The sequence below is a fragment of the Ailuropoda melanoleuca genome, chromosome 19 (assembly GCF_002007445.2).
Source record: "Ailuropoda melanoleuca isolate Jingjing chromosome 19, ASM200744v2, whole genome shotgun sequence".
NCBI lineage: Eukaryota > Metazoa > Chordata > Mammalia > Carnivora > Ursidae > Ailuropoda > Ailuropoda melanoleuca.
The window spans coordinates 10,503,303-10,529,919 of record NC_048236.1 but is presented as its reverse complement, the minus strand read 5'-3'; the positions used below and the strand labels follow the sequence as shown (position 1 = coordinate 10,529,919).

At 44.8% G+C, this 26,617-nt stretch overlaps 1 protein-coding gene across 6 annotated transcripts; it reads right to left on the bottom strand.

The window, feature by feature from the left end:
- Positions 1–7,325: 7,325 nt before the first annotated feature.
- On the bottom strand, positions 7,326–25,919 carry TMEM14A (transmembrane protein 14A). 6 transcript variants are annotated; one of them, XM_034648083.1, is made up of 8 exons: positions 25,727–25,919; positions 23,922–24,053; positions 19,506–19,769; positions 19,098–19,255; positions 15,328–15,419; positions 11,317–11,418; positions 9,529–9,616; positions 7,326–7,912 (listed from the first exon to the last, which is right to left on the bottom strand). In XM_034648083.1, exons 4-8 carry the CDS (start codon positions 19,184–19,186, stop codon positions 7,873–7,875), a joined length of 411 nt encoding a protein of 136 aa, XP_034503974.1. In that variant the 5' UTR covers positions 19,187–19,255; positions 19,506–19,769; positions 23,922–24,053; positions 25,727–25,919; the 3' UTR covers positions 7,326–7,872. The 6 variants fall into 6 exon arrangements, with proteins under 6 accessions (XP_034503974.1, XP_019648790.1, XP_034503977.1 ...); XM_019793231.2 differs by lacking the exon at positions 23,922–24,053; XM_034648086.1 differs by lacking the exons at positions 19,098–19,255; positions 23,922–24,053 and having other exon boundaries at positions 19,436–19,769.
- Between the last annotated feature and the right edge of the window lie 698 nt (positions 25,920–26,617).

Genomic DNA, 26,617 nt, shown 5'->3' with positions numbered 1-26,617 from the left:
TAAGCAAAGGGGAGTAATGGAAAGGTCTACGGCCATTGTTATGACTCCAGGAAAATAAGCAGGCAGGTCCTGTGGGGTAGATAAGAAGGGCCCATCTGCTCAATATCACTCATCAGGGAAATGCAAATCAAAACCACAGTGAGATGTCACCTCACACCTGTCAGAATGGCTAAAATCAACAACACGAGAAACAAGTGCCCAAGTGCCGGCAAGGATGTAGAGAAACGGCAACCCTTGTGCACTGTTGGCGGGAATGCAGACTGGGGCAGCCACTGTGGGAAACAGTATGGAGGTTCCTCGAAGTTAAAAATAGAGCTACCCTATGATTCACCATTGGGTATTTACCCGAAAAATATGAAAACAGTAATTTGAAGAGGTCTATGCACCCTGTGTTTATTGCGGCTTTATCTACAATAGCCAAATGATGGGAAGCAGCCCAAGTGTCCACTGCTACATGAATGGATAGAGAAGATGTGGTGTATATATACAATGGAATATTACTCAGCCAAAAAAGAATAAAATCTTGTCATTTGCAACAACATGGACCAACCTAGAGGGTATAATGCTAAGCAAAATAAGCCAGTCAGAGAAAGACAAATATCATATGATTTCACTCATTTATGGAATTCAAGCAACAAAACAAATGAACAAAGAAAAGAAGAGACAAGCCAAAAAACAGACTCTTAACTGTAGAGAACAAACTGGGAGGTGGGTGGGGGGATGGGTGAAATAGGTGAAGGGGATTAAAGAGTACACTTACCATGATGAGTGCTGAGGAATGTGTAGAATTGTTGAATCACTATATTGTATGGCTGGAACTAATAGAACACTGTATGTGAAGTATACTGGAATTAAAATTAAAAAGCTTAATTAAAAAAAAAGGAGGGCCCATCTGAGGGCTGAGTTAACAGCTAGGACGTTATTATGATGGTTCAGAGGGAAAGAGAGTCTAACCAGGGGGGTGGGGGTGGGGGTGGAGTGGGGGCCACAGGAATGGAGAGTAAGTGATGAGAAACGTACATTCTTGGCCAGAAAGCAAGCTTCTGAGTCTGCACTTTGTTGTATCTCCCAGAGGACTCAGCCTCGGGTCTTGAACTCTACACATCTTTCTGTGAATAAATGCATACATAATTCTCCTTTTGGATTAGTTGCTAAAATATTTTAATCATATTTAATGACTTAGTCCCATTTTGTAGCACCTTAAGAGTTAAAGAAGACTCAGTCACTACCGTAAAGAGCCCAACTTTCCTTTGTACATTTAAGGGTGGCGCCCTGATGTATGAACAAGTACCCATGGTCGTCGAAATCGATGGAATGAATTTGGTAGAAACCAGAGCTATCTCCTAAGATACCTAGCTGCAAAATACAACTTGTATGGAAGGAACCTGCAGGAACAAGCCTGGTAACAACAATTGCTTCTTACCTAAAACAAAGTTAAAAAAAAAAACAACTAACCTTTAGACATGTTAGCAATTGTATGTAATTCTTGATAGATTCACTGAAAATTCTTGTTTTTTAACTTATTATGGAAAAATCTAATGCACATCAAAGGAGAGAGAATGGTAAAATAAACCCTATCTACACATTTACTTTCAACAATTATCAACTCGTGGCCAATTACCAGTTTATTTCATTTTCTGATTCTGTTTTTATGAGAACAAAGCAAGGACAAAAACTAGCGAAGATCGGCCTCTTTCTGGTGAAATCTGTGTTTCCGTCCACTAGGTGGGAGTAAAGCACATGTTAAATCACAAGAACGAACTCAAAATTTGGAGGGTGACCCTGTGAAATTGATTCACTTCCTTAGAAACCACCTCCTTAGTCTCAGGCTCACCAGATGCCCCCCACCCAACCTCCCGTGTCCCAGACATTCTTAATTCTCACACGTACACACTTGTCCTTTTGCAATGGGCAGACCTGTCTACAAACTAGCAAAACAGTCTTGTCTTACCTGAATTTTAAACCAGCAGCCCTCAATTGCAAATTATTGCAAAGAATTAGAAAACCATTAGTTGGTAAACAACAAATACTCCATTTTTACCAAAGGAAGTGTGTTTTAAATAAATTTCTCATTGTTTTAAAGAATACATTTATTTTCAGAAACTTAACTTTAAATTTTTTAATGCAGTAAAATTTTTGGGATAGATCTTGTATTTTTAAATCTTAACATAAGCCTTCTCTTGCTTTCTAACAGACTCTAATTGCCAAATTTCTGCTGATTGCATCCATGCAGTGTAGTTTAACACATTCTTCTGTTTCTGTATTTCCTGTCAATTGGTTGTCAGAGATAGAGGTTTTATCAGACTCAAGTTCTAGTGGTTTTTGCAGGACTATTTCCTAGGTATTGGTGCATTCCTCCATCAGGAAGCAAGAAATGTCTGCTTGTCTATCCTTTATGATATTAACAGCCATTGGTGTTCAGTGCTATCATTCCTTCTGCATTTATTACCTAGAATATTATTTTTTTAAAAAAGATTTTATTTATTTATTTGAGAGAGACAGAGAGCAAGACGGAGGGGAGGGTCAGAGGGAGAAGCTGACTCCTTGCTGAGCAGGGCTTGATCCCAGGACCCTGAGATCATGACCTGAGCCAAAGGCAGAAGCTCAACCGACTGAGCCACCCGGGTGCCCCTATCTAGAATACTTCTATAAAGAAAAGGGTTCCTTCTTCTACTATCTGGTTATCTGGAGTACAGTTTCCTCAAGGAAAGACAGGATAGACCTTTGTTTACCGATTTTCCAAATGAGTTGGCTCACCTGTATCCTGCAACATTGACCAATTATTATTGTTGTAGAATCACTATGATCTCATCAATTTAAATATCTTTGATGTGTTTCAGTTCACTTCAGTCGTTACTCTTATTTATGCTCCAATTGTCCTACCTTTGGCCATTGGAAGCGTAGCGGCTCCTGGGAATGTTTGCCCTTAGTCTAGTGGTCTCTGATAACTTCCTGATTACCTGATGTAAAGGGATCATCCAGATTAATCCTGTACATCTCTTGTTCTGGACCTGAAATCAGCCATTCCTCTAAGGAGTGGTGGTTCCTTTTACTGCAAAAATGTCTTTAAGTACATCTTTCACAAAACTAATGTTTATAAATTGAAGATGAATTAATAATTTTTATGGTGCCTTCGCTGGTATCTCGTTATGATAAAACCTTGTACGCGTTAGACACTTTCTACTTTAACACTCTTTCAACCACACAATCCCAAAACAACCCCACTGCTCAGAATGATACTCTTCTGGGGCGCCTGGGTGGCACAGCAGTTAAGCGTTTGCCTTCAGCTCAGGGCGTGATCCCGACATTATGGGATCGAGTCCCACATCAGGCTCCTCTGCTGTGAGCCTGCTTCTTCCTCTCCCACTCCCCCTGCTTGTGTTCCCTCTCTCGCTGGCTGTCTCTATCTCTGTCAAATAAATAATTAAAATCTTAAAAAAAAAAAAAGACAATCTGCTTATAGAAATGAGGTGTGGGCCCCTGTAAGAACGATGTTCTCCCACAAAGAGAAGCATACTAGTAAGGATCCTGACCTGAGATGGTGTGAGGAGAGAATTATCATCCCAGACCCAGGAGGGCCACCAATCCAGGCTATGGGGGTAGAATTATTCTATAAAGGTTCATAGAACAGGTGCAGGGGATGCAATGAAAAGACAAAGGTGTGTGAAATCAGGCTGTTTCTGGTGTTCAGAATACTCAGGAGGATTCAGGCAATCCCACCTCTTTTGACAAACAAACTGAAGCCCTCAGAGATGGGATTTATATGTGCTCACATAGCCAGCCAGTGGCCCAGATTCGGAGGCAGGTCTCTAAACTTCTAGAAGATCTTCTGCCAAATCACCTTGACTTTAAATGATCTTCTGGGTACGCCCCTAAATCCTCTACCTTCCTCTCAACTGTCATGCAGGCACTAAGAGACCACGGGCAAGACTTCCTTGTGGGCGATCGGCTGAGCTGGGCTGATGTACAGCTCCTTGAAGTCATCTTCATGGCTGAAGAGTGCAAACCCAGTGTCCTCGCAGGCTTCCCTCTGCTACAGGTAATGCTATCCAAATAACTCCCAAAGAAGTGCAGGAAGGACGAATCTGTATCATTCACTTGTTCTTTCATCCAGTCATTCATTATTATTGAAGAACCTACTAGCTTCTTTATGCCAAGACCTGTGCTAAAGATACAAAGATGTTCTCAAGGAACACACCCAGTGGGCAAGACAAGCACAGAGCCATCGACTATACTCTTATTATGTGCCAAGCATTGTACCAAGCACTGAAGGCACATTACCTCATTGATGTTATCCATCCTCAAAGTGGATAGGAAACAAGGCTTCAAGAGGTCAAATAATTTTCTCTCAAGCCTCATTGATGTTATCCATCTTCAAAGTGGATAGGAAACAAGGCTTCAAGAGGTCAAATAATATTCCCTCAGCCTCAGCAGGTGATAGGACTGGGACACAACCCTTGGCCTGACTGATTCTGTGGCCTGAGTTCTATAACACTTTGCTGTGTTGCTGGGTTCCTGGCTAACCTTTTAAAAATACGCTTGTTTAAAATAGTTGTCACCCGGGGCGCCTGGGTGGCACAGCGGTTAAGCGTCTGCCTTCGGCTCAGGGCGTGATCCCAGCGTTATGGGATCGAGCCCCACATCAGGCTCTTCCTCTATGAGCCTGCTTCTTCCTCTCCCACTCCCCCTGCTTGTGTTCCCTCTCTCGCTGGCTGTCTCTATCTCTGTCGAATAAATAATAAAATCTTTAAAAAAAAAATAGTTGTCACCCAAGTTGTGGTAATTCTGCAGCCTCAGTTTCCCACGTCACATTACGCTACAAGCATATTTTGCTATTTTTATGTAGTCTGCCTCATTTGGATACAACAGTCTTCTATTTTTGAAAATTTTCATGATTATATACTATTCCATGTGCTGTGCTCAGAATAACCTTATTTTAAGTGCTGAACATCATTAACAAGTTAAATATTCAGTACCTGAGAAGGGGTCTACATAAGTGAAGACACATCCATTGGGTAGAATTTTATGCAGTCACCTAAAGGGGCATTTTCCAAGATTACATAATGATATGGAAAAATTCTTATGACATGGGGACTTCCATTTATTAGTTATATATCAGGATACTCTGGAATTTTTGCTTTTATGAATAACATTGCAACAGCATCTTCATGGGTACACATTTTTCCACATTTAAGATAGTATTATTAGGATGTAATCTGAAAAATGGGGTCACTTGGTTACAGCCTATGAACATTTTTGTGGTTCTTCAGAAATATTGTTAATGTGCTTTATACAAGGGTAGCATTGCTTCACAATGCCACACGATGTATGAAAATTCCGTTTTATCCCTTGCTTCTACCAACCACGAGGAATATAATTTTTACACACTGTCACATGCAAATATATGCATCATTTATATTTAGCCTGTTTTGCCATATTCTCTTCTCATGGATAGTATACTTCTGCATTTTAGGAATTCAAGGCCAGAATCAGCTACATTCCCACGATTCGCAAATTTCTGCAGCCTGGAAGCCAAAGGAAGCCTCCACTAGATGAAGGCTCCATTGAGACCATGAAGAACATATTCAAATTTGAACGTGGCATGTTTCTCAAAAACATGGGTACGATAGTAGCTGAGTATTAACAAGTGAAGAGTTCTCAAGAACTCGCAGATGTTTCACCTTGCATTCACAGCAGTGCCCAGAAAGATCATAAGGCCACTTTAATAAGGTAATATCAAGCAAAAGGGAATAAACTACCAAATACTTTGTAAATCAGACAACCCTTTTCCATAAAACAATAAAACACCAATGAATTAGAATCATCCAAATAAAGATTCTTCTGCATTCTACTTACTGGAAAAGAGTAAAATTGTAAGTCAAGGGACATCAAGGACTTCTTTAAAAAACAAAACACCCCACATATGCAAATACTGCCACCCCCTTCCACATACTTTTGGGAAAAGTCCAGGACATGGCAGAGCTTCAAGCTAGTTTCTTTAACTTTCTTCTTTTTTTTTTTAGATTTTATTTTTTTTAAGATTTTATTTATTTTCAAGAGAGAGAGAGAAAACATGAGGGGGAGAGGGGCAGAGGCAGAGGAAGAAGCAGACTCCCGCCAAGCAGGGAGCCCCATGCGGGACTCGATCCCAGGACCCAGGATCATGACCTGAGCCAAAGGCAGACGCTTAACCGACTGAGCCACCCAGGAAGGTGCCCCGAGTTTCTTAAACTTTCAATCACTATTTTACAGAAATGGCATATGTTTTTATAATCAATTTCACATTTAGTTTCTACTTTTGTATCATAATCCTAGTTTGAGTATAAATTGTCGATCCAAACCTTAAGGGTCTTCTCAATCATCTCCGATAGTAAGTACACACAACACCCCAATGACAACCACTTTTTCCAACTTTGCTTGTGCTAACAACCTCTTCAGCACCATTAGGATAAGTGGGATTTTTTTTTTAAAGATTTTATTTATTTATTTGACAGAGAGGCAGTGAGAGAGGGAACACAAGCAGGGGGAGTGGGAGACAGAGAAGCAGGTTTCCCGCTGAGCAGGGAGCCCGACACAGGGCTCAATCCCAGAACGCTGGATCATGACATGAGCTGAAGGCAGATGCTTAATGACTGAGCCACCCAGGCGCCCCAAGTGGGATTTTTTTTTAAGCAGAATATTTTTAAAGTACATCAAAGCATTTTGTCTGGGTTTTCTATTTGGTTAAACTGGTAGGTTTTTCTTTTTTTCTTCCTTCCCTTAGTTGGATTACTTATCACCGCAAGTCTAATAACTTCCTTGAAAGTCAGCCGGGGAAGGGAACTGAACACAACAGTATCAACTCTGCTCTTACTAGTTGGGGCTCTACCCCCCATTTCATATAAAGAATGCATTTGTAATCTGACACTGTGGAGTAGAGGCAACAGGATCAAAATTGAAGATTTTTAGAGCTTTAGGGGATCTCATTAACCATTTTGTCCAAATTCCTCCTTAAGGATGAGAAACTGAGACCCAGAGAGAAGAAATGACCTTCCAAAGAATATATAACCAGTCAGTGGGAGAATGGGGCTAGAACTCAGGTCTCCTGATGTTTAGTCTAGGGCCTAAAAATAAGTGCTGTGGACATTGTCATAGCTATGCCTAAAAATGAAGTGGTGATTTGGGACAAAACGGACGAAATCATTTTTGTTTCAGAATTATTACTGTTCCAGCAAGGCAGAATGTCTGCTCCTGAGGAAGACTTCCCAATCTCTTTCATTAATAATTGAACATTTAAATGTTGGAAATGATTTGAGTATATAGAGAGGACACTAAAACGAGAGAAACAGGTTTAAAACAGAATGCATTTTATTTGAATACTGAATACATTCCGTTAGTATGCCGAGAGTGCTGAGAATCGAGTTTTTTAAAAGGGAAAAATAACACTGGCAGAGATAAAATTAAAATGGAAGAACTGTAATTTCTAATATAACAAATGACAAGTAAAAGCATCAGCATTTTGTAAAGTTCACTTCTGGCATTCCATTATCTGGGAACTTACAGTTTAAATTTCAGACACAAGTATTTGGAATTGTCAAAAAAAAAAAAAACCCACCCTCACATATATAAAAGTAGGCACAGTAAACCAAAGTGTATAACGATTTATTAAATATCTTTAATGAAACTATTATCTGACAAGTAGAAAACAGTTGAGCTTTTGGTTTTAAAAAAAATCCCTCAAACTAGCGTTCATTTTGGAGCATTTCTGTTGTTTCTAAAGTAAAATAAGACACAACGTTCCACGTAAAAGAAGTTAATCTTTTGAATACAAAGTGTGTGCCCTGCCGGTTACAGCAGAATCACACGAATTGAGTCTTCAGTTCCTTCGGATTCTCAAAGCAGCAATAAGACAAGTCTCAGAATCATCACGAGGCTGGATTAAAATAAAGGAAAGGCAAAGAGCAGGTCACAAGACAGAGGTGCCCATATCACCTAACCCGTAATGTTACTAAACTTTGGTCTCCAAGATTTTATCTTGCTTCTCAGAGCAGGGGTGATCTCCTTATGCCTATGTTGGAACTTCCCAGACAAGGCTCAATTAGCCACTTACAAATGCTGACTGACTGAACAAAATCAGAACTCACGATTCTGAAAATCTGGGGTGAACCTTTGTAAAAGAAAGGTCTGGAAAAGAACACCAATCTTTCATCAGCTAGTAAAGGTAAGTGGCTTGAACAAAGAAGCAAGGAGCAATTCTGGGGTGTTGTTATTACAATCTCAGCTACTTTCCACCGACTGGGGTCTTGTTCTTCTTGACCCATAAATCCTACTTTTGATTCCTTCTATCACCAGGTATCATTTTTAGAACAAAGCCATAACTGGACAACAGTGCTTTGTAACCACATTCCTCCCTGATATCACCCCCCTCCCACCAAGTCATAAACATGATACACAGCCATGAGAAAATTCTATAGAAAAGCAGAAAGGAGAAATTACTCACTGCATTATCACACAGTGATAAAAACTATTAACAGCTGGAAGTATTTCCTTCCTGTCTTGGTTTTTTTATTCACCAACTTTTGAGATCACACTGTATTTGATTGTTTATTTATTCTGTTTTTATCTTCCAATTCATCATTAAGATGTTCTAATGGGACTAGTTTTTTTTTATTTTTTTAAAGATTTTATTTATTTATTTGACACAGAGAGAGCTAGAGAGCACAAGCAGGGGGAGCGGCAGAGGGAGAGGGAGAAGCAGGCTCCCCACTGAGCAGGGAGTCAGATGTGGGGCTCTATCCCAGCACCCTGGGATCATGACCTGAGCTGAAGGCAGGCACTTAACTCACTGAGCCACCCAGGCGCCCCTACTAAATAGTTTTTGAAAATGTGTCATGTAATTGCTGCTCGATATTCCATTAAGTGCACAAAGCGCTTACTGAAATATTTCCTTATTGGTGAGTTTTTAGGTTGTTTCTAATTTTTCAGTTCATCATGTGTTCCATGAGAAATAAAGTTGCAACAAACATCAGTCTCTGTATACATTTCCTTATTTCTTTGGAATATATTCCAAAAAGTAAACTTGTGTAACGAAGGAAGTAAACATGTTTAAGGCTTTCAACATACAAAGGCTGCCTCCAGGAAGAATTAAAAATGTTACCTATAAAATTGTACGTGGTAATACGCTTAATCTCATGGGTAGAATTACTGGGATCAACTTAAGAGAAATCGGAGGATCCCTATTTTTTTTTTTTTTTTTTAAATATTAACTGTCCTCCCTTGAAAACTCAAACTATGTGTAGCAGGCTATCACTTTGTCGAAGGCTGTAAGAGAGACATACGATAGCAACTCTACGTGTAGTCCGTAAAAATGTTCACGGCTACATCAATACTGAAGACTGACTGGAGGTCTGATATTTTAAGGTTTTACAGCCATGCTTACTGTAACAAAAATTACTTCGACCTTTTAAAATTAAAACCGACTCTTGCTAAAAAGCCAACACTTCAAAATGATGGCAGAAGTTCTTCTGCCATCAAAATAGTTGTTCTTACCTTAGACCTGCAACCAGCCCAGCTGGCATGATTTTCTTAGATCTCTTATACCTCACACCCATTATGGTGGCCAGGAAGAAAGCTGTAACTAAAAACCAAACCAATGCATGAACCAGAATTTCAAACACATTAGCAATGCTTGCTTGTGGGGGGGAAAAAAGGACATTGTTCCAGCTTTTTAATTTTTTTTTTTTAATTTTTTTTTTTATTTATTCAACAGAGATAGAGACAGCCAGTGAGAGAGGGAACACAAGCAGGGGGAGTGGGAGAGGAAGAAGCAGGCTCATAGCAGAGGAGCCTGATGTGGGGCTCGATCCCATAACGCCGGGATCACGCCCTGAGCCGAAGGCAGACGCTTAACCGCTGTGCCACCCAGGCGCCCCTCCAGCTTTTTAATTTAACAACTATTATGTATAAGTATTAAGTTGCTATTTTCTTGAAAAGATAAAGTGTTCTCTTAAAAGACTTTATAAACTAGATTTCTGAGTGAATAAGCATGTTAAAATCCATTCCTGAAATATCTTCAAAAGAAAAAAAGTCTGTCTAGCTTAAATTTCTGTTTGTAGAAACTCCTGGAAGGCTAGGACTGTGTCTTATTCAACTTTCCTCAGGAACACTAAGCAGAATTTCTGGATCCACAGGAGACATCCAATAAATGCACATTTAAGTGAAAGTAAAGAAAATAATCAGAATCTTTTAGTTTAAGTAAGACCTGATGAATAAAAAAAAAAAATACTAGGAAAAAAGGCTGACTGATTTTAATGTGCAGCACTGCATTTTGGGAAACTGATGCCTGGGTAATACTATTAAACTCAGAAGTGTCACACCAGCCTTTTAGGCGCTGAACCAATATGGCGAGAGACTGTGTTATGTAAGAGATTAGGGTGCTGACGTCACAATTTCAGAAGAGCTTTCGAGGAAAAAAAAATCACTTGCTGATATAAAGAACAAAATGACTGACAATAAACATGTGAACTATTTGAATGCATGTGAATAAAAAGCCCACAATATCCACATCTTGCAGATATGTTTCTTCTTTTGACACAATTTCATTATTAAAAATTATGCCGGGCTCCTCTTTCAAACAAGTCAAGAAAAAAAATACAACACTAAGTCTCTTTCTCTCCCTCAAAGACCGAACTGATACAATTTGTCTTCATTTGTCGTTTCTTCCATACCCACAAGGGCACTTAGAATAATAATCAGATTAAATAGAAACAATTTCCAAACCTTGACCTATTTCAAGCTAGACTACAGAGAGCCAAGCATCCTGGGCCTATAAACACACACAGGTTTCCATCTTTACTCTGGACATTCCCCTGCCAAGCCCAACAAGGGAAGAAGCTAAAAAAAGGTCAGCCTTGATTTTCTAGATTAAGTCTTAAGGCAAAACGGGATCTAAAAGCTGCTTGTGAATTAAATAAAATAATGCAAGGCCGTCTCTTGTTAGGTATTTTAATAGCAACACAAAAACTAGGCTAATAGGCACTTAGGGGCATTAGCAGAAAATCTGGGCATAATTCCTCGATTTTTCTAATTTTATTTTATTTTTCTAGTAACAAGTTTCAGAACATTTCTAAATGTTCTTCTGTGTTTGAAGGCCTGGGAGCAACATCCTTGTTTTTGATTGGGTCTGTCTAGAAAGGAACAAGAATTGTGTTCAGTCTCGACACATGCATATCCACTTGCCACGTGGCTGCATGTTTTTCAGTGTTACCTAGTATAGGGTACAAAAAAGCCACTCCCAAGGTTTGACCTTTCATAATTGGAAAAAAATGTCTTACTTACACAGTGACAGCTTGACATCTCGTTTGTCATTGGAGACACGGTAGGCTCCATAGCCAGCCAAAAATCCAACAAAAAGACCAGCGATCAAAGATGGAACACCGCCTGAAAAAAAAAAAAGGGGCTCAGAAAGAGAATCCCCAAATGAAAGGAATTCCTTCCATTCCTTCAAGTATGAAACATGCACCTTCAAATGTGTATCTACGTGGGCACTGTAACTAGACAAAGCCAAATTACATTATCAGCCTCTTCATGGGCAGTTTCTGGTCCTTGCTAAACCCGAAATGCAAGGCAGAGAAACCACAAATATACAGCAATGCCAGGGTTAGATATGGCTTGAGCGAATCAGAAAGCCTGCCTGGTGGAAGCGGTTTGACCTTGATTGCATGACCTTGGACAATCGGTTGACTTTTTTTTTTTTTTTTAAGATTTTATTTATTTATTTGACAGAGAGAGACAGACAGCAAGAGAGGGAACACAGCAGGGGGAGTGGGAGAGGAAGAAGCAGTCTCCCAGCAGAGGAGCCTGATGTGGGGCTCGATCCCAGAACGCCGGGATCACGCTCTGAGCCGAAGGCAGACGCTTAACAACTGAGCCACCCAGGCACCCCTCGGTTGACTTCTTTACACCTCTCTCTCTTTTTCCCCCCTCTTCTCCTTGCCTCCGTCTTTTTACTCTGAGGTTGTGATAATAAAAATAGGATACACCGATATTTAAGCTCATAGAGATAGAGAGGTCCTGTGCAAAGCAAGCGATGGTTCTGTCCTGCATAATTAAAGCTTCGAGCCTCCAGATGTCAGGACTCAGGGATGAATGGTGACTGTACTGAGAAATGGGAAGAGCCAGGGCACTGATGCAGCCAGTCCACCACCCACCCAGTGCACTCCCAGCCCGAAGCTCATTCCTCCACTGCCCCAGGGCACGGTGACCAACACCAAGCACTTCCTGCGCACCGGCAGTGGGCTGCATGCCAGGGACACTGTGAAAAAGACACGCACACAGTGTTTCGTGGAGCTCACTCTGTTTAGAATCTATCACATTGGACTCCCTCGGGGTAGGGTCAAGGCATCTCTAGGTTTTAAATATCTGCAGGAAATTCAGACCGTAGCCAGGGTTAAAAACCATTGCAGCAACACATGCGTGTGTGCAGTTGCACGCACACCCACAGACAGACACACACACACAGCAGCATCCTGAATGAGAAGCCACACGCATTGGGTTTTAGTCCTAATTTTTCCATTTGTTGCCTGCAGGGCTAAGGCACTTAGTCTCTGAGTTTTGTCAGCTGCAAAACAGAGTTAATAATACCATCCATGTCACATATATAAAGGCTTGGAATGTTACGTTGGAGATAATATTAAATTCCTCATTGTTCCTCCCTCCCCCCAAATCTATTCTGCAAGCACAGCAACGTGATGTTTTAAAAGCATACATTCGGACAGGTCACTCCTCTAATGAAAAACCGTCAATGCCTTCTACTGCATTTAGGGAAAAAAACCCAAGTCTGCTCGATTATTGGAGCTTTGGCCTTTTTTCAGTTCCCTGAATAAGTCAAACTATTCTTCATGGTTTCTAGACATGCTGTTCCTTGCCTGGAACGCTCTTCCCTGCACTGCCAACTGGCCAACTGCAGCTCACCTCCAGATGTCTCTGTAAGTGTCAGCTCCTCAGAGCTGTCTTCTCTGACCTACCATTCGCCATCATATATTTGTACACCTGTCCACGTATTTAAGGTCAGTCCCCTGACTTGCTTGTGAGCACCGTCTCTTTTTGCTCACTGCTCTTTTCCAGGGCCTGACACAGTGCTGGGTACTTGGCAGCACTTGATAAACACTGACAAAATACATGCCCGGGCACTCCCTCTTATGGGTCATGTTCAAGCAGAAGACATCAGATTAAGAAAATAGTTAAGGGGATTTAAGCATTTTCTGGAATGCACGACTAGGTCACGTTAATTAAGGTGTCTTCTCACTTAGAGATCTCTGACTCTTTTCTGTACACCCTGATGATTTCTGTGCTGCTAGGATCCTCCCCACCTGACGTACGTGGAGGGAGGGGCAGCACGAGTCTCGGCAAGATCAGACAGCAAACAGTGGGGACGGACAGGCACGCCAGCAGCCCACATGAATGAGAAGTGGGAAGGCTCCCTGGGAGAGTCCATCCTGCATGAAGAAGGAGTTGGGTCCATGGGCTCTACCTTGTAAGAAAGCCATGGCTGGTGGAAGGGAGCCAGGTCCTGCAAAAAAGCTCAGTCTATGGTGGGGCTACAAAGAGAAGCTCCAAGCTTGCCCCGTACCCCTTTCCTCCAAGGGCCAATGTGGCCGGGGCAGTCTCAAGGAGTTTCAACGGAGTTTTCCAAGGAGTTGAAAGGTGCACATGGGGCGCCTCTCTCCCTCAGAGCAGGACACCTGCCTGACAAGCTCTCCTGCTCCCCTCTTCTCTGGAGGGGCTGCTGTGCCCTGACCTCGAACTAGAGTAGGAAGGTATGAGGCCAGGTTCAGCCGTGGTACAGGAGAAGGCCAAATGAGCTTTCTGGCCATCTTTGGCTTTGGGCACTGGCTACCTGGCTCAGAAAAAGCCTCAAAATCAGTGTCTTCTTGGTTCCGCACTTTTCTGGGGACCTGTGTAGGAGAGGGGTGAACTCGGAACTTGGTGCTCAGCCTGCCATGGTGCTGCCTCTCTCCCCTTTCTCTGCTCCTGGCAGGAAATCTATCAGTCCCTCACTCTGACCGAACCTATGTCCGGCACCTGGTCTAGCAGAGGATTCAGATATACTTGTCCTCTTACCAAACACCATTCTGACATCACATCTTTAATCTACCCACCACTGTTCTCAGTAACTGTCTCGTGGAAGGGTCTCCCAGCTGAACTGTATGGGATTCATGTGTAGGGAAGCTTTAAGTAAAAACGGAGAGAGTTGATACACTTTATACAAAAGCTCTAAGGCGCTGGGGCCACAAGCAGCTTAGAACATAATACAGAATACAAAACGAGAAAAAGATATTTTGCCCCACTGGCCCACAGACTCTCCCACTGGCAGGGCAGTAGCAGCAGAAATGAGAATATTAAACCCTTCTTCTGGGCCAGGCACTATGTGAAATGTGTTCCATGCATTATCCTTATTTAATCCTAACTGATTAATATACAAATGAGGAATTGAAGCCCAGAAGTTAAAACAGCTCACATGAGTATCTGAGCTGGTAAGGAGTAGTGTCACCAGCAGAATTTCGGAAAGCTTGATTCCTGGCCTGAGCTCTACATTATAAAAGAGTGGGCTTCTTTGCGAACACATGCCCCCAGGGGCTTCCAGGATCACTTAGTTGGGGGCTCTTTTTTTTTTTTTTTTTTAAGATTTTGTTTATTTGTTGGGTGGCGGGGGTGGGGTGGGGTGGGAGAGCACAAGCAGGGCAAGCAGCAGGCAGAGGGAGAAGCAGGCTCCCCACTGAGTAAGGAGCCCAATGCAGGTCTCATTTCAGGATCCTGGGATCATGACCTGAGCCGAAGGCAGACGCTAAACTGACTGAGCCACCTAGGTGTCCCTAGTTGGGGGCTCTTGAAGGAGGCCAAGGAACCATATGGTCCAACTGAGAAACAAGCCTGAAATCAGAGACCTTACAGCGAATGTGACTGCATTTGTTCCCGAAGAGATCTGGGTTAGAATAGTAAAGTAATCCTTGCCTCTCCTCTCCTCCCTTCCCCCACCCCAGCTGCCCCAACACACACACATACACACACACACACACACACACACACACACACACACACTTACACTTCCTTCTTCCCACCCCTCTAACACACAGGCAGAAAGATCCAGATGTGCTTTTCTGTTCTGTCACTGAAGCTATTTAGACACATCTTTGACAATGAAAAAGTGTTTCAATAACAATCCTATCAGAATTGTAAACTGAGCCCTCATCAAAGTAGATTATAAAACATCAGTAGTGGTTTATAATCTTAACACAACCACCAATCCCCCACCAAGTCCTTTGGATGAAAAATATGGTTAAGGCTTACCTCTCCGCTTGTATCCCAAGATGCTTCCGAATGTCACAAGGGCTGCATAACCGAAACCAATCAGGTCCATTGGCAAGGTTGCAATTCTACAGCTGGGGGAAGGGGCAAGTGTTACAAAATAAAAAGGACTGGGGGGAGCACAGGTAATATAAAAATGCTATGCATTCCACAGAATTACAGAGATTCATTTCTCTAGCCTCCTAAAAAATAAAGGAAAGCTCAGCAAGAGACATGTATGCTTCATCAAGGGTAAGTCACTGAAGAATACAGAAGCCCCTGGCACAAAATCACGTGAGTGATGAGACTGTCCTACAGTGCCTCATAGCAGCAGCTGAAACATATATCTAGGGCTGAGAAGTTCCATTAAAATCCTACCCAGGAATCTATAAGATGTCGGAGAGTGTGCTGGCTACCGGCTGGAGACACGGGTACTGGTCATTAGCTGGCTGTTGGGCCTTGGACCATGCCCCATCTCTGACTTCAACATGCCCCCCGCCAAACCGAGCGGGGTAGATGAGATGGACCTTAAAGTTCCTTGAAGCTTTTTAATTCTTTTAATTTCTGATTCCCAGTGGTACTTTTGTATCTTAACTCTTATATATGTATTTCCTCCATGGGGAAAATATCTTTGTATATACAAGGAATAGCATATGAGGTTTTTGTTTCTTTAAAAAAGATTGTATTTATTTATTTGAGAGAGAGAGAGAGAGAGCACGAGCAGGGGAAGGGGTAGAAGGAGAGGGAGAAGCAGACTCCCCACCGAGCAGGGAGCCCGACATGGGTCTCGATCCCAGGACTCTAGGATCACAACTTGAGCTGAAGGCAGACGCTTAATCGACTGAGCCACCCAGGCGCCCCTCATGTGAGGTTTCTTTGTAGTTTTACAGTGTTCTCACTGCTCATCTTTTAGGTTAACCTAGTCTTTTATCCTCCGCACAAACTGGTAACAAACTGACCCAGAAGAACAGAAAAGGAGTTTTGAGCTGATCTTGGAGAGGAAGCCAGAAGTTACTGTGAGGAAGGTGTGCGGGGAGGGAGTCCAAGGCCCAGGAGATGACAGCACTGCCCAGGAGGCACTACACTAGGAAAAATCTTTAACATCCATGGGAAGACGCATTAAAAGAGGAGGTTCATCTGTGTCCACGGAGTGGTGCTGCAGGACGGAACCCACTGGAAGGACCTGTACTCAAAAACCACTGCTGACTGCAAGACAAACACACAATCATAATGGGGATGGGGATGTCTGCGAGCCATTACCAAGTGCCAGGCACCCTTCTGAAGCCTTACACCGACTCACTTAATTATTACTGCAACCTTCTGAGGTAAGTCCTATTGTTATTACCCACTTTCTAGATGAGGAGACTGAGGCACAGAAAGGGCCAGCAATACTCCCAAGGCCATGCAACAGGACCGAGGTTTCAGACTGAGAGAAGTCTCATTCCTACCCACTAGCAATCACGCCTCTGATAACTGAGTCTGTGGTCTGAAAAAAATGACTCTGCAAACAAAACTAACGTCCTTCAGATTTATAAAGTTCTGGACCAACAGTCCATACCACCATTGCTTCTGTTGGTCTCACAGCTTCAAGTTGCAAACATCTGGTGACTTTCCATCTTCAGCCCTGTCAGCTTCTCACGTCCGTCCGGCCTACTGTCTTTCCCAAAGGGTTAGTGGAATTTCACAATGTATGCTTGGCTCCAAACCCGATGCCACTATTTCCTAGCTATGCAACATTGGGCATGTTCCTTATTCTCTCTGCAACCCTGTCTCTTCATCTGTAAAGTACGGATAACCGAATTCTCTACCTCACAGAGTTGTGATAATTGAATGAGGTCATACTGAAAAGCGCTTACAACAGTTCCTGCACATACTGAGCACTGAACAAATCCTAGCTGCTGTAATGATGACTGTTCTTCTCTTTCACCCTTACACCCATTTTTAAGCTTGACATGTGTGACGCCATAACTATACCAACTCACTGAGAAAACAACGGAGATGCGGTGAATTTATAACGCATTCAGTGAACCAAACCATAATGTTAGAGCTTATACTTGGCTCCATTTAACAACTATTTATTGAACGTCTTCCTTGTGCAAGGCAGTAGGAAGCCACGGAAAGCCCTGGGACTTGGCTCTGGCTTTCCAGTACAGCTCAGCAGGGGAGGCGGATGTGTGGATGAGCCCTAAGAGGAAATGCGCGGGCACCATAACAAGAAGTGGTGCCTCAGGAGACTTGGGAGCCTCAGGAAGGATTCCTAGAGCAAACGGGGTCCCGGCTGGGACCTTGGGGAGAGGAGGAATAAGCCAAGGGAAGAGGGCGGCAAGGAAGGCTGTGCTCTAGGCAGCAGGGAGAGCATGTGCAGAAGTCTAGTGGCATGAGATAGCATGGCGTATTTTCAAAATGGGCAGGAGTGCAGGGGGGCTGTGAAGAGTTGAGGCTGGGGAAAAAGACAGGGCCAGGATGCTTGTAAGTCCTGTAAAGGGAGGCTGGGTTCTGTCTCATGGGCAGCAGGGATGCACGAAGGGAGTCTCTCACAACCAGCTTTAATTCCAGCAAGTGCTTCCTCACAGCCGTAGTGGGAGATGGGACAAAGTGAAGCAGGAAGCTGTAAGCAAAGAGATGGTGGTTGGCCTGGCCTGGGGCAATGGCAAGGAGGGTGGGTCAGCTCTCAGAGAGGTTCAGGAAGCAGAATCAATAAGCCTGGATGTGGGGAGTGTGGGGGAGGGATGAGTCTGAGATAACTCACCTCTAGGTCTCTGGCTTGCGACCACTAGGAAGGAGAGCTGGGAGGTGGGAGGTGGGGGGTGGAGGGGTAGGAAGGGCTTGATGCTACTCCTGGAGACAGGGAACACTGGACCAGCAGTAAGCACGTGGTGGCAGGAGGAGGGAGGAATTCAGGAATGGTGGGACCTATTTGAGACACAGTCAGTCTAAGATGCCTGACACACAGTGAGGAAAACACCTTTACACCCAGATCTGAAACTTATGAGAGATCACTCATCATCAGGTACTAATTTGGGGACCTAATCTTCTCCTTAAGCTGACCACCTGATGTAAAAGTCTGATTCTTCTTCCTCCTCTGAGCTCCCAGTCTTCTGACCGCCTCTTGGCACCTCCTTCTACCTGGAATAGAGTTACTTAAGTGAGCTCCCCTCCCTATCTCCCTTCCCAACCAAGCTCCTCCAGGGCTAAGCTCAAGTTTGGTTTATCTCTGTCCTCCCCACATCACCAAGCTCCCTGGCATGCATGAGGCAGGTGTGGAGAAAATACTTGCTGAATGAACAAGTGAGTGAACCAAAGGAACAACTTCTGCCTGAAGGAAGACATTGTGTAACTGGCCAACTCTCAGTATAGCTCTACTGCCAGGAAACATCCTGTTCCCTTCATCTTCTTACTGAACTGAGTATTCTCAGGAGGCAAAATAAATCTATTCCCAATCCTTGCAAGAAGTTTCTGAACTCACAGAGAAAATGCAGATAAAAAGCAATCACCCCTCTTGCTCCATTTCCATGGCAGGACCATATGACCAGAAGCACATACAAAAGCAATGGAAGTGGGAGCCGATGCGCGCCTTGCATCACATGCTCTCACTGCAAACGCTACCTCAGCACTTGGAGAAGCGAGAAAGCATCTTGGGTGCAATGCAGCAAAATGATTTACCGCACCGCGTACAAAACCAGGTGACAGGGCCCTGCCGTGCCCCTAGCCCTCCAAAATTTGGGAACCCACTAAGAGATTTTCCGTAAGCTACTATATAAAAAGCTACCTACCTTTGTACTCCTTGGGGGCTCGAAAGACCATTTTCGAGCGAAGTCTGGGTGGTACTAGGAAGGTGAAAACTGCCAAGCGTTTTTGCCATCGTCCGAGGACCCTATCCCTTCCCCGCCTCTCCCTGGCTCCAGGGAGGTAGGAGAACAGGTGGGAGGCTCTGGGCCGAGGAAGGAAGAAATTGGGGAATTCCCAGGAGGTGGAGAGGAGCGATGCTTGGGAGAAGCAGCCCCCATCCCCTGCAAAATTCTCCCCAGGTCCTGAGCATCTTTGCTCCTATCTGTGCCTTTACAAGAAAATTCAGGAGAGGAAGTTCTCGACTGCGAGGCGTACAGCTCACCTGCAACCCCGAGCCCTCCCCGCGGCTCAAAAGAGAAAAATCGGGAGCCAGCCTCGGGCCAACTTTGTACCTGGTGTCCGGAAGGAGTCCCCGCTGCCAGCGCCTCCCGATTCTGCGCGCTACCTCCCCGCACTGGGCAGGGCCTGCTGGTTCCGGGCGGGGCCTTCCCGGCGGCGCGCATGCGCCCCGGCCCTCCCTCCTTCCTCGGCTGGGCGTGCCGGGCCCAGGCTCCAAACGTGGAAGGCCGTCCCCGCTCCACCGCCGCGGGCTCCGTTTACCCGGTTTTGGGCTCTGGCCCCGAACACGGACTGGGGTCTGCTGCCTCCTGCCGGACCTGCGGGAAGCATCCGCAGAGAGCGGGTCTGGGTGGAGCCGGGATCCCAGAAGGCGGAGTTTTAACCGTGAGGTTCATTTATCACTCAAGAGACATTTGTGGGACTTCATCAGTAACCCAGGCCTTTTAGATTCTCGCCAGCAGATTGTCCCCATTTTCAGTGGGGGGAGCTAAGGTTCAGACAGGTTAAGTGATGTAGTCGTCCACGGTCTCAGGTCCTAAGTGGAGTAGAAAGGTTAGAGCCCAAGTTTGCTTTCAAAGCCGGAGCTCCCGTCATTATATCACACTGTCTAGGAGGTCACGCAGATGTGGAGGGGAGATCAGGATCCGGGTTTTATACTTCATGCCCAGGATTTGCTGGGCTTAAGTATGTGAAGGGAAAGGTATAGACTGATAGACTTGAAACACACTTTTTAAGTCATGTCCAGTCCCGGGATAATCCATCCCAGGAATGAACCTTGAATGGATTTAGACTTGTGCCTCCTGGCAACAACTCATCTCCCGCCAGTCCTTCTAAACCACATACAGTAACTCCAACCCCACCCTCTTCCTTATAGGACAGTCCTCCAGAGATTTGAAGGCGGTCATCTAGGAGAGATCAAGCAGCTCTAGGAGCGTGGCTGGGCTGTGAATAATAGCAGAGTTTCCTAATATTAAAAAAAAAAACAAAACAAAACCAAAACAACCCTAAGAATATACATTAAATCCTGTGAAATTTGTTTGCTGAACCTATTCCTTGTGCATAAAAGTGCTTCAGAGAAGTAAAGTGACTATCTCACTTGTAAGAAGTCTGATTGGTCCCAGGGAGTTAGTAGGAATGCTGAAGGTTCCCAGGAGAGTGGATGGTAGGCAGTGGAATGTGGAGTGAGGGAAGTGGTACCTGAACTTTGGCCTCAAGTTCCAGCTCTCCTTTCTTTTCTTTTTTTTAATTTAAATTCAATTTAATTAACATATAGTGAGAGTATTATTAGTTTCAAAGGTAGAATTTAGTGATTCATCAGTTGCATATAACACCCTGTGCTCATTCAAGTGCCCTTCTTAATGCCCATCACCCAGTTACCCCATCCCCCACCTCCTCCCCTCCAGCAACCCTCAGTTTGTTTCCTAGAGTTAAGAGTCTCTTATGGTTTGCCTGCCTCTCTGTTTTCATCTCATTTTATTTTTCCTTCCCTTCCCCTATGTTCATCTGTTTTGTTTCTTAAATTCCACACAGGAGTGAAATCATTTGATATTTGTCTTTCTCCGACTGATTTCGCTTAGCATAATACCATCTAGTTTCATCCACATGGTTGCAAATGGCAAGATTTTGTTCTTCTTGGGCTGAGTAATATTCCTGTGTGTGTGTATATTGTATATACAATATATATAGCATTATATATATAGATTGATATCTATCTATATATATCACATCTTCTTTATCCATTCATCTGTCGATGGGCATCTGGGCTCTGTCCATATATTGGCTATTGTGGACGTTGCTGCTATAAACATTGGCAGTGCATGTGCCCCTTTGAATCACTATGTTTGTATCCTTATACAATAATAGCCAGCTCTTCTTTCCATCCCCTTCTATGCCCGTCTTTACCGTAGCCTCCCCCTGCCCTCTCTCTCCAGACTCCCAGGATAAAACTAAAAACCCTCTTGGAATGCCTCCGCATCTTTACCTGGTATGACCTTCAGTAAACAACTTGCCTCTGACTTCAGACTTCAGTACCTGGATTTATAAGATGCTCTTCAGACTAGGGGCTCTCGGAGATCCATTCTACCCCATCACTGAGGTATTAGAAGCTGGAAATAGTCCCATGATATGCCTACTCAAGGCATTTTCACCTAAACCTAAAAGAACAACTCTCTATGATGGGAACTTCCATGTTCTTGGATATGTGGGTTCATGAAGGTTCTTAGGCAAAGGGACCACTGTCCTCTCAACTCATATGCCAGCTAATGATAAGGTTAGAGCACAAGGCGAGGGTGCCACAAACATATTCATCTCCACCTATTTGTCAAGCTGTGTACTCATGATCCACAGCAGAGACAGATGGCCCTATGATGTGCCATCAATCCCCTGTGGCAGTCTGGAAAAACACAATAAAAACCATAGGATTTCCAGGGAAGCCAATGTTATTGAAATACAGTTATCAAATTATTAAAAATTTATATCTGTGATCTAATAGATGTACTTTTTTATCAAATTACAAGATCTCGGAGTGGGAATAATAAGGACCGTAATTCCCAAGTAGTGCCGCACCTCAACAATATTTTGAGGTATCTGGAACATGCAAACATCTATGACTCCTAGTGATGACAGAGTCACGGGTACTAATACTGCAGTGGAGTGTTGCCTATGAAAGAAATGCTAGCCTTTAGTTAGAGGTTAGTGAAGACAGAAATTTCTTTTCTCCATCCATGTTCTCAGATCTCCTGATTTTCATCCTCAGGCCCCTTTGGATTTGCAGAACTGCCAATGTATAGTAACACAGGCTTTCCTAAGTTGTGTATGGGTGGAACTGGAGAGGAGGAGAGCACAGCTGAGAGCCTGACTGACAGAGTGGCCACTCAGGCAGGACCTCACAGGATGTTTGGACCTCAGTGAGGGCTCTGTGGATCCTGAGCCTAACCCTCGCTTTCGAACAGTGTTCCCAAACTCAGACTGCATCAGCTTTTCTATGGGCACCCTGGCTTTGGGAGATTGATTCATAAAAACCAAAGCCACGGGGCACCTTTGGTTCAGGTCGTGATCCCAGGGTCCTGGGATCCAGCCCTGTGTCAGGCTCCCTGCTCAGCGGGGAGCCTGCTTCTCCTTCTCTCCCTGCCCCTCCCCTGCTCGTGCTCTCTCTCTCAAATAGATAAATAAAATTTTTAAAGATTTTATTTATTTGACAGAGAGAAGGAGCATAAGCAAGGGGAGGTGCAGAGGGAGAGGGAGAAGCAGGCTCCCCGCTGAGCAAGGAGCCCATTGCGGAACTCCATCCCAGGACTCCAGGATCATGACCTGAGCCAAAGGCAGATGCTTAGCCGACTGAGCCACCCAGGCGCCCCAAATCACAACCGTTTATAGTGGCGTCGTATACAAGATGTGCAGGGCATTGAATAGGTAAGATCTTTTCATTTTCACTGGTGAGATGCTTTTGGACTGAATGGGATTTGCCCAAATTTACATGGGCACTGTCTGATGAATATGCAGATAGATGAACTAAGTCTAGTTTGTATTTGGGCAAAATATCAACAAATCTTTTGCCTCACCATTTCAGCAATTTCATTAAAATCCTCTAGAAATCAAGAAGATAATTTTAAATCCCATTTTTCAAGTCAAAGGACCTAAGAACTGGAGGGAACATTTTGTTGTTGTTGCCATGGTTCAGTGCACAGACTGTAGAAAGCAAGATGGCTGATGAAAAAGGGCAAAATCATCTCTACACTATAAGGCGCCAACACCTCAGCCATCAAAGTTTCTCCTTTTGTTGGCCCACAGGATATTTTAGTTGCAAACTCTAAATCAGGAACAGTAACATTCTCAGTTCCATAGAGCAATCGAGGGAACCATAGGGGCACCTGGGTGGCTCAGTCAGTTAAGCGTCTGCCTTCAGCTCGAGTCATGATCCCAGGGTCCTGGGATCGAGCCCCACATTGGGCTCCCTGCTCAGCGGGGGAGTCTACTACTTCCTCTTTCTCTCCTTCCGCCCCTGCTCCTGTACTCTCTCGCTCACTCTCTCAAATGAATAAATCAAGGGAGCCATAGGATGATGTCTGTCGGTTTGTGTGGTATCCCTAGGCTAATTCAACAGCTGCTATTTTTGACTTAACACTGATATGTTTTGGGGAAAAAAAAACACTTTTGATAGGTTTAGAGTCACTTGTTTGTCTCATTGTGGACTGGTGAGATTCAGTCTCCATATGTGTTTTCACATCCCCTTCTCCACCATGCCTGATCCCAAATTCTTTTCTGCATATTGTGCCGTATGCTCTGTTTCGGTTATTTACCTCCCTGATCCAGTTCTAGATCTCCTTCCATTTGTCACTAAAATAACATGGTCACTGAGTCTTTTTTGGTGACGGGATCATGCTTGTGTTGGTATTATAATTGTTCCCATTTTCATCAACTGACTTCTTAGAAAACAGTATTCACAAGTTTAAAAATTTAAACTAGCCTACCTTGATACACATCACAACAGTTCATCCTCAGGGAAAGTCAAGGACAGACTGTGATCTTCATAATTACGACCCACTGAAGTCAATCTCCGTCATGCAACCGTGGATGGGTCACCCATTAGTGTGAACTGCAAACTGTGGTTGACAACATCAGTGGTCAGGGGGAAAGTGGGCAACAGCAGCTATAGAAGGTGCATGATCTCTGCCATAACCATTTAACACTTAAGACAGAATTGCTCTCAGCCCCCGTTTTTGGGTCACCGTATGGGCTTTGTACTTTTCCTCCAGTCTTCTACACTCATGGCCCAAACCGGGACCTTTCATACTCCAGCGCAGGTCTCCCAGGACACGGTACTTTCACTGTTCAATTGGGATGACTGGTTACCTTACTGGGTCCCCAGTTATCCAAAGGCTAGGTCTCCAGAGGCGGGAAGGCAGGCACATGGAGACTCCTCATCTGGCTTTCACTGATGGTGTGGAACTTCTCTAGAATATTTCTCACAGGTTTCTCTTCTTTAAAGGTGACGAAAATAGAACCTTGTCTTTTGTTGGACTCTGGATCCAATGAAAACTCAATAGCCTTGGGGCACCTGCATGGCTCAGTTGGTTAAGCATCCGACTCTTGGTTTGGGCTCAGGTTGTGATCTTGTGGTTCCTGGGATGGAGCCCTGCATCCGGCCCCGTGCTCAGTGGGAAGTCTGCTCTAGAATTCTCTCCCTTTGCCTGCCCCCTCTCTAAAATAAATAGATATATTTTTAAAAAATCCCTAAAACAAAAACAAACAAACAAACCACACACAACTCAATGGCTTGATCTGGAAACAGGCAAAGCTCAGGGCTGGTGCCTCCTCTGACTCAGGCCCTGAAGGGAACTCACAGGAGAGAAGACACCCAAGCGCCAGAGGAGGAGAAAGAAGCCCTCCCGAGGAGAACTCCAGCCAGCCAAGGAAGGAAGGAAGGAAGGAAAAAAGCAGCCACTGGTGGTTGGTGGGGAGCATAAAGCACATTTTGCAGAGACACTCATTTCCTGAAACTTGCCAAAGTATTCCCTATCCTCTTCTCTGTAGCTTCGGGGTTCAGACTCCCCACAAAGATTTTCTTCATATGATCCTTCTTCACAGCCATGGTACTCTTGGAGTTCATGCTATGGCCATCCAGCCTATGCTCCTGGTCTAGGACCTGTATTCCCACAGAGGAGTAGGTTGACCAACCGTCCAGGTCTGCCCAGGACTAAGGGATTGGGGGACTTTCAGTGTTAAAGCCTGAACTAAGGGATTTCCCAGGTTGAGGGACTTACTAAAACTGGAGACCCTGGGGTTTCCTGGGATGTGGGGCTTTCATTTCTAAAACCAGGACTCATCACAACTGGAAGTTCGTTCGGTTTCTAAAAACCCTCTTATCAAAGTGCAATCATCTATCTCCATCTTTCCTCCGTGCCCAGATATGGCTCTAAAGGAACCTGGCCTTCCTGGGAAAGACACTTCGGTCGGTCGCACAGTGACTCCATTCCCACCTGGAGGGGAGGATGGAGAGAGAGAGGAGAAGGCCCTGGCCTGGCACGCGCAGGGGCTCAGACCTCAGATCGGCCCCGGGTCCGAGCGCCCACCTTACTCCTGGCCACCTACACTCTCCGCCAGGCGGCTGCGGGACGGCAGCAAAGCCCACCCAACAAGTCCCGCCACCGCCACGGCACTTAACCTCACGTCCTCCCGGTTCTTGCCCCAGCTCCTCCCGGGGCCATCATCTGGTCGGGCTCTGCGCGGTCCTGGCTCCCCGTGGAGGCCCCCCGCGTCCGGGCTGGAGACTCACTTTCAGCGGTGGCCTCTTCTCGGCTCTCTGCCTTCTGGTGGTTCCCACGGGCTGCGCGCCCTCACTTGCTTCCAACATACTGAACAGACCCCTCGCCGCCGGGGATGTAGCGCAGGCCTCTTGCTCGCCCTCGCCTCAGCCACAACCAAGGCGGCTTGGCGGGAGCCTCCACCGGACTTTATAAAGCTCAAGTCTGGGGGACCTGGGGCGAGGCGGGGGCCGGCCCACCTCTGCCACCGCGCGTGCTCATTGGCTGAACCCGCCTGACACTCAGCCGTGCGCCGGCGTCCCATTGGCCTCCACCGCGCGCGCTCTAAATCCGAGGGAACTTGGGGGTCTCTGAAGGCCGCTGAGCCAGGGCCCGGCAGAGGGCCCCGAGGTCCCGCGGCACGACTGCTGGTCTGCCCCAGCCCGCGGAGAGTCCGCTCGCTGCGGCCGCGGCCTCCCGTCCCCGCGCGCTGGTGTCAGGGCTCCACGGAAGTGAAAACAGCCAAGAGTAAGACAAAATCCCTAAAGCAAAACAGCCACCAGCCAATTCGAGGAAGGCATATGAATGAGAAAAGAATAATTAAGCAAAAATCGGTTTTTGCAAAGGCAAAGCAAACAACTGGAGTTCAAGGGTGGGAATTCAAGAAAACGTAAAACGTGAGTCTAATTTCAAACTTAGGATATTTGTACCGATTTCTGTTTAGACCTCGATAAGCAAAATTAACGGTCCATGAATCAAGCTTTTCCTACCTAATTGCCTTTCCTATGAAGAGGCAGCAGGGGGCACTAGAGGCTCTAGTTTCATTCGGATAGGCACGAAATTTTAGCCTTGTCAGAGTTCCTTTCAAACATCAAATAGTTCGCTCTTAGAAAACAGGGATGGTTATAAAACTTAACCGTAAA

Coding starts and splice junctions, on each gene's coding strand:
- TMEM14A (XM_034648083.1), bottom strand. CDS start 19,186: ATGGCAAAAACGCTTGGCAGTTTTCACCTTCCTAGTACCACCCAGACT. Junction 9,617..11,316: donor AGATGTCAAGCTGTCACTGT/GTAAGTAAGACA, acceptor TTTGGTTTTTAG/TTACAGCTTTCTTCCTGGCC. Junction 7,913..9,528: donor GGGCTGGTTGCAGGTCTAAG/GTAAGAACAACT, acceptor ATTTTAATCCAG/CCTCGTGATGATTCTGAGAC.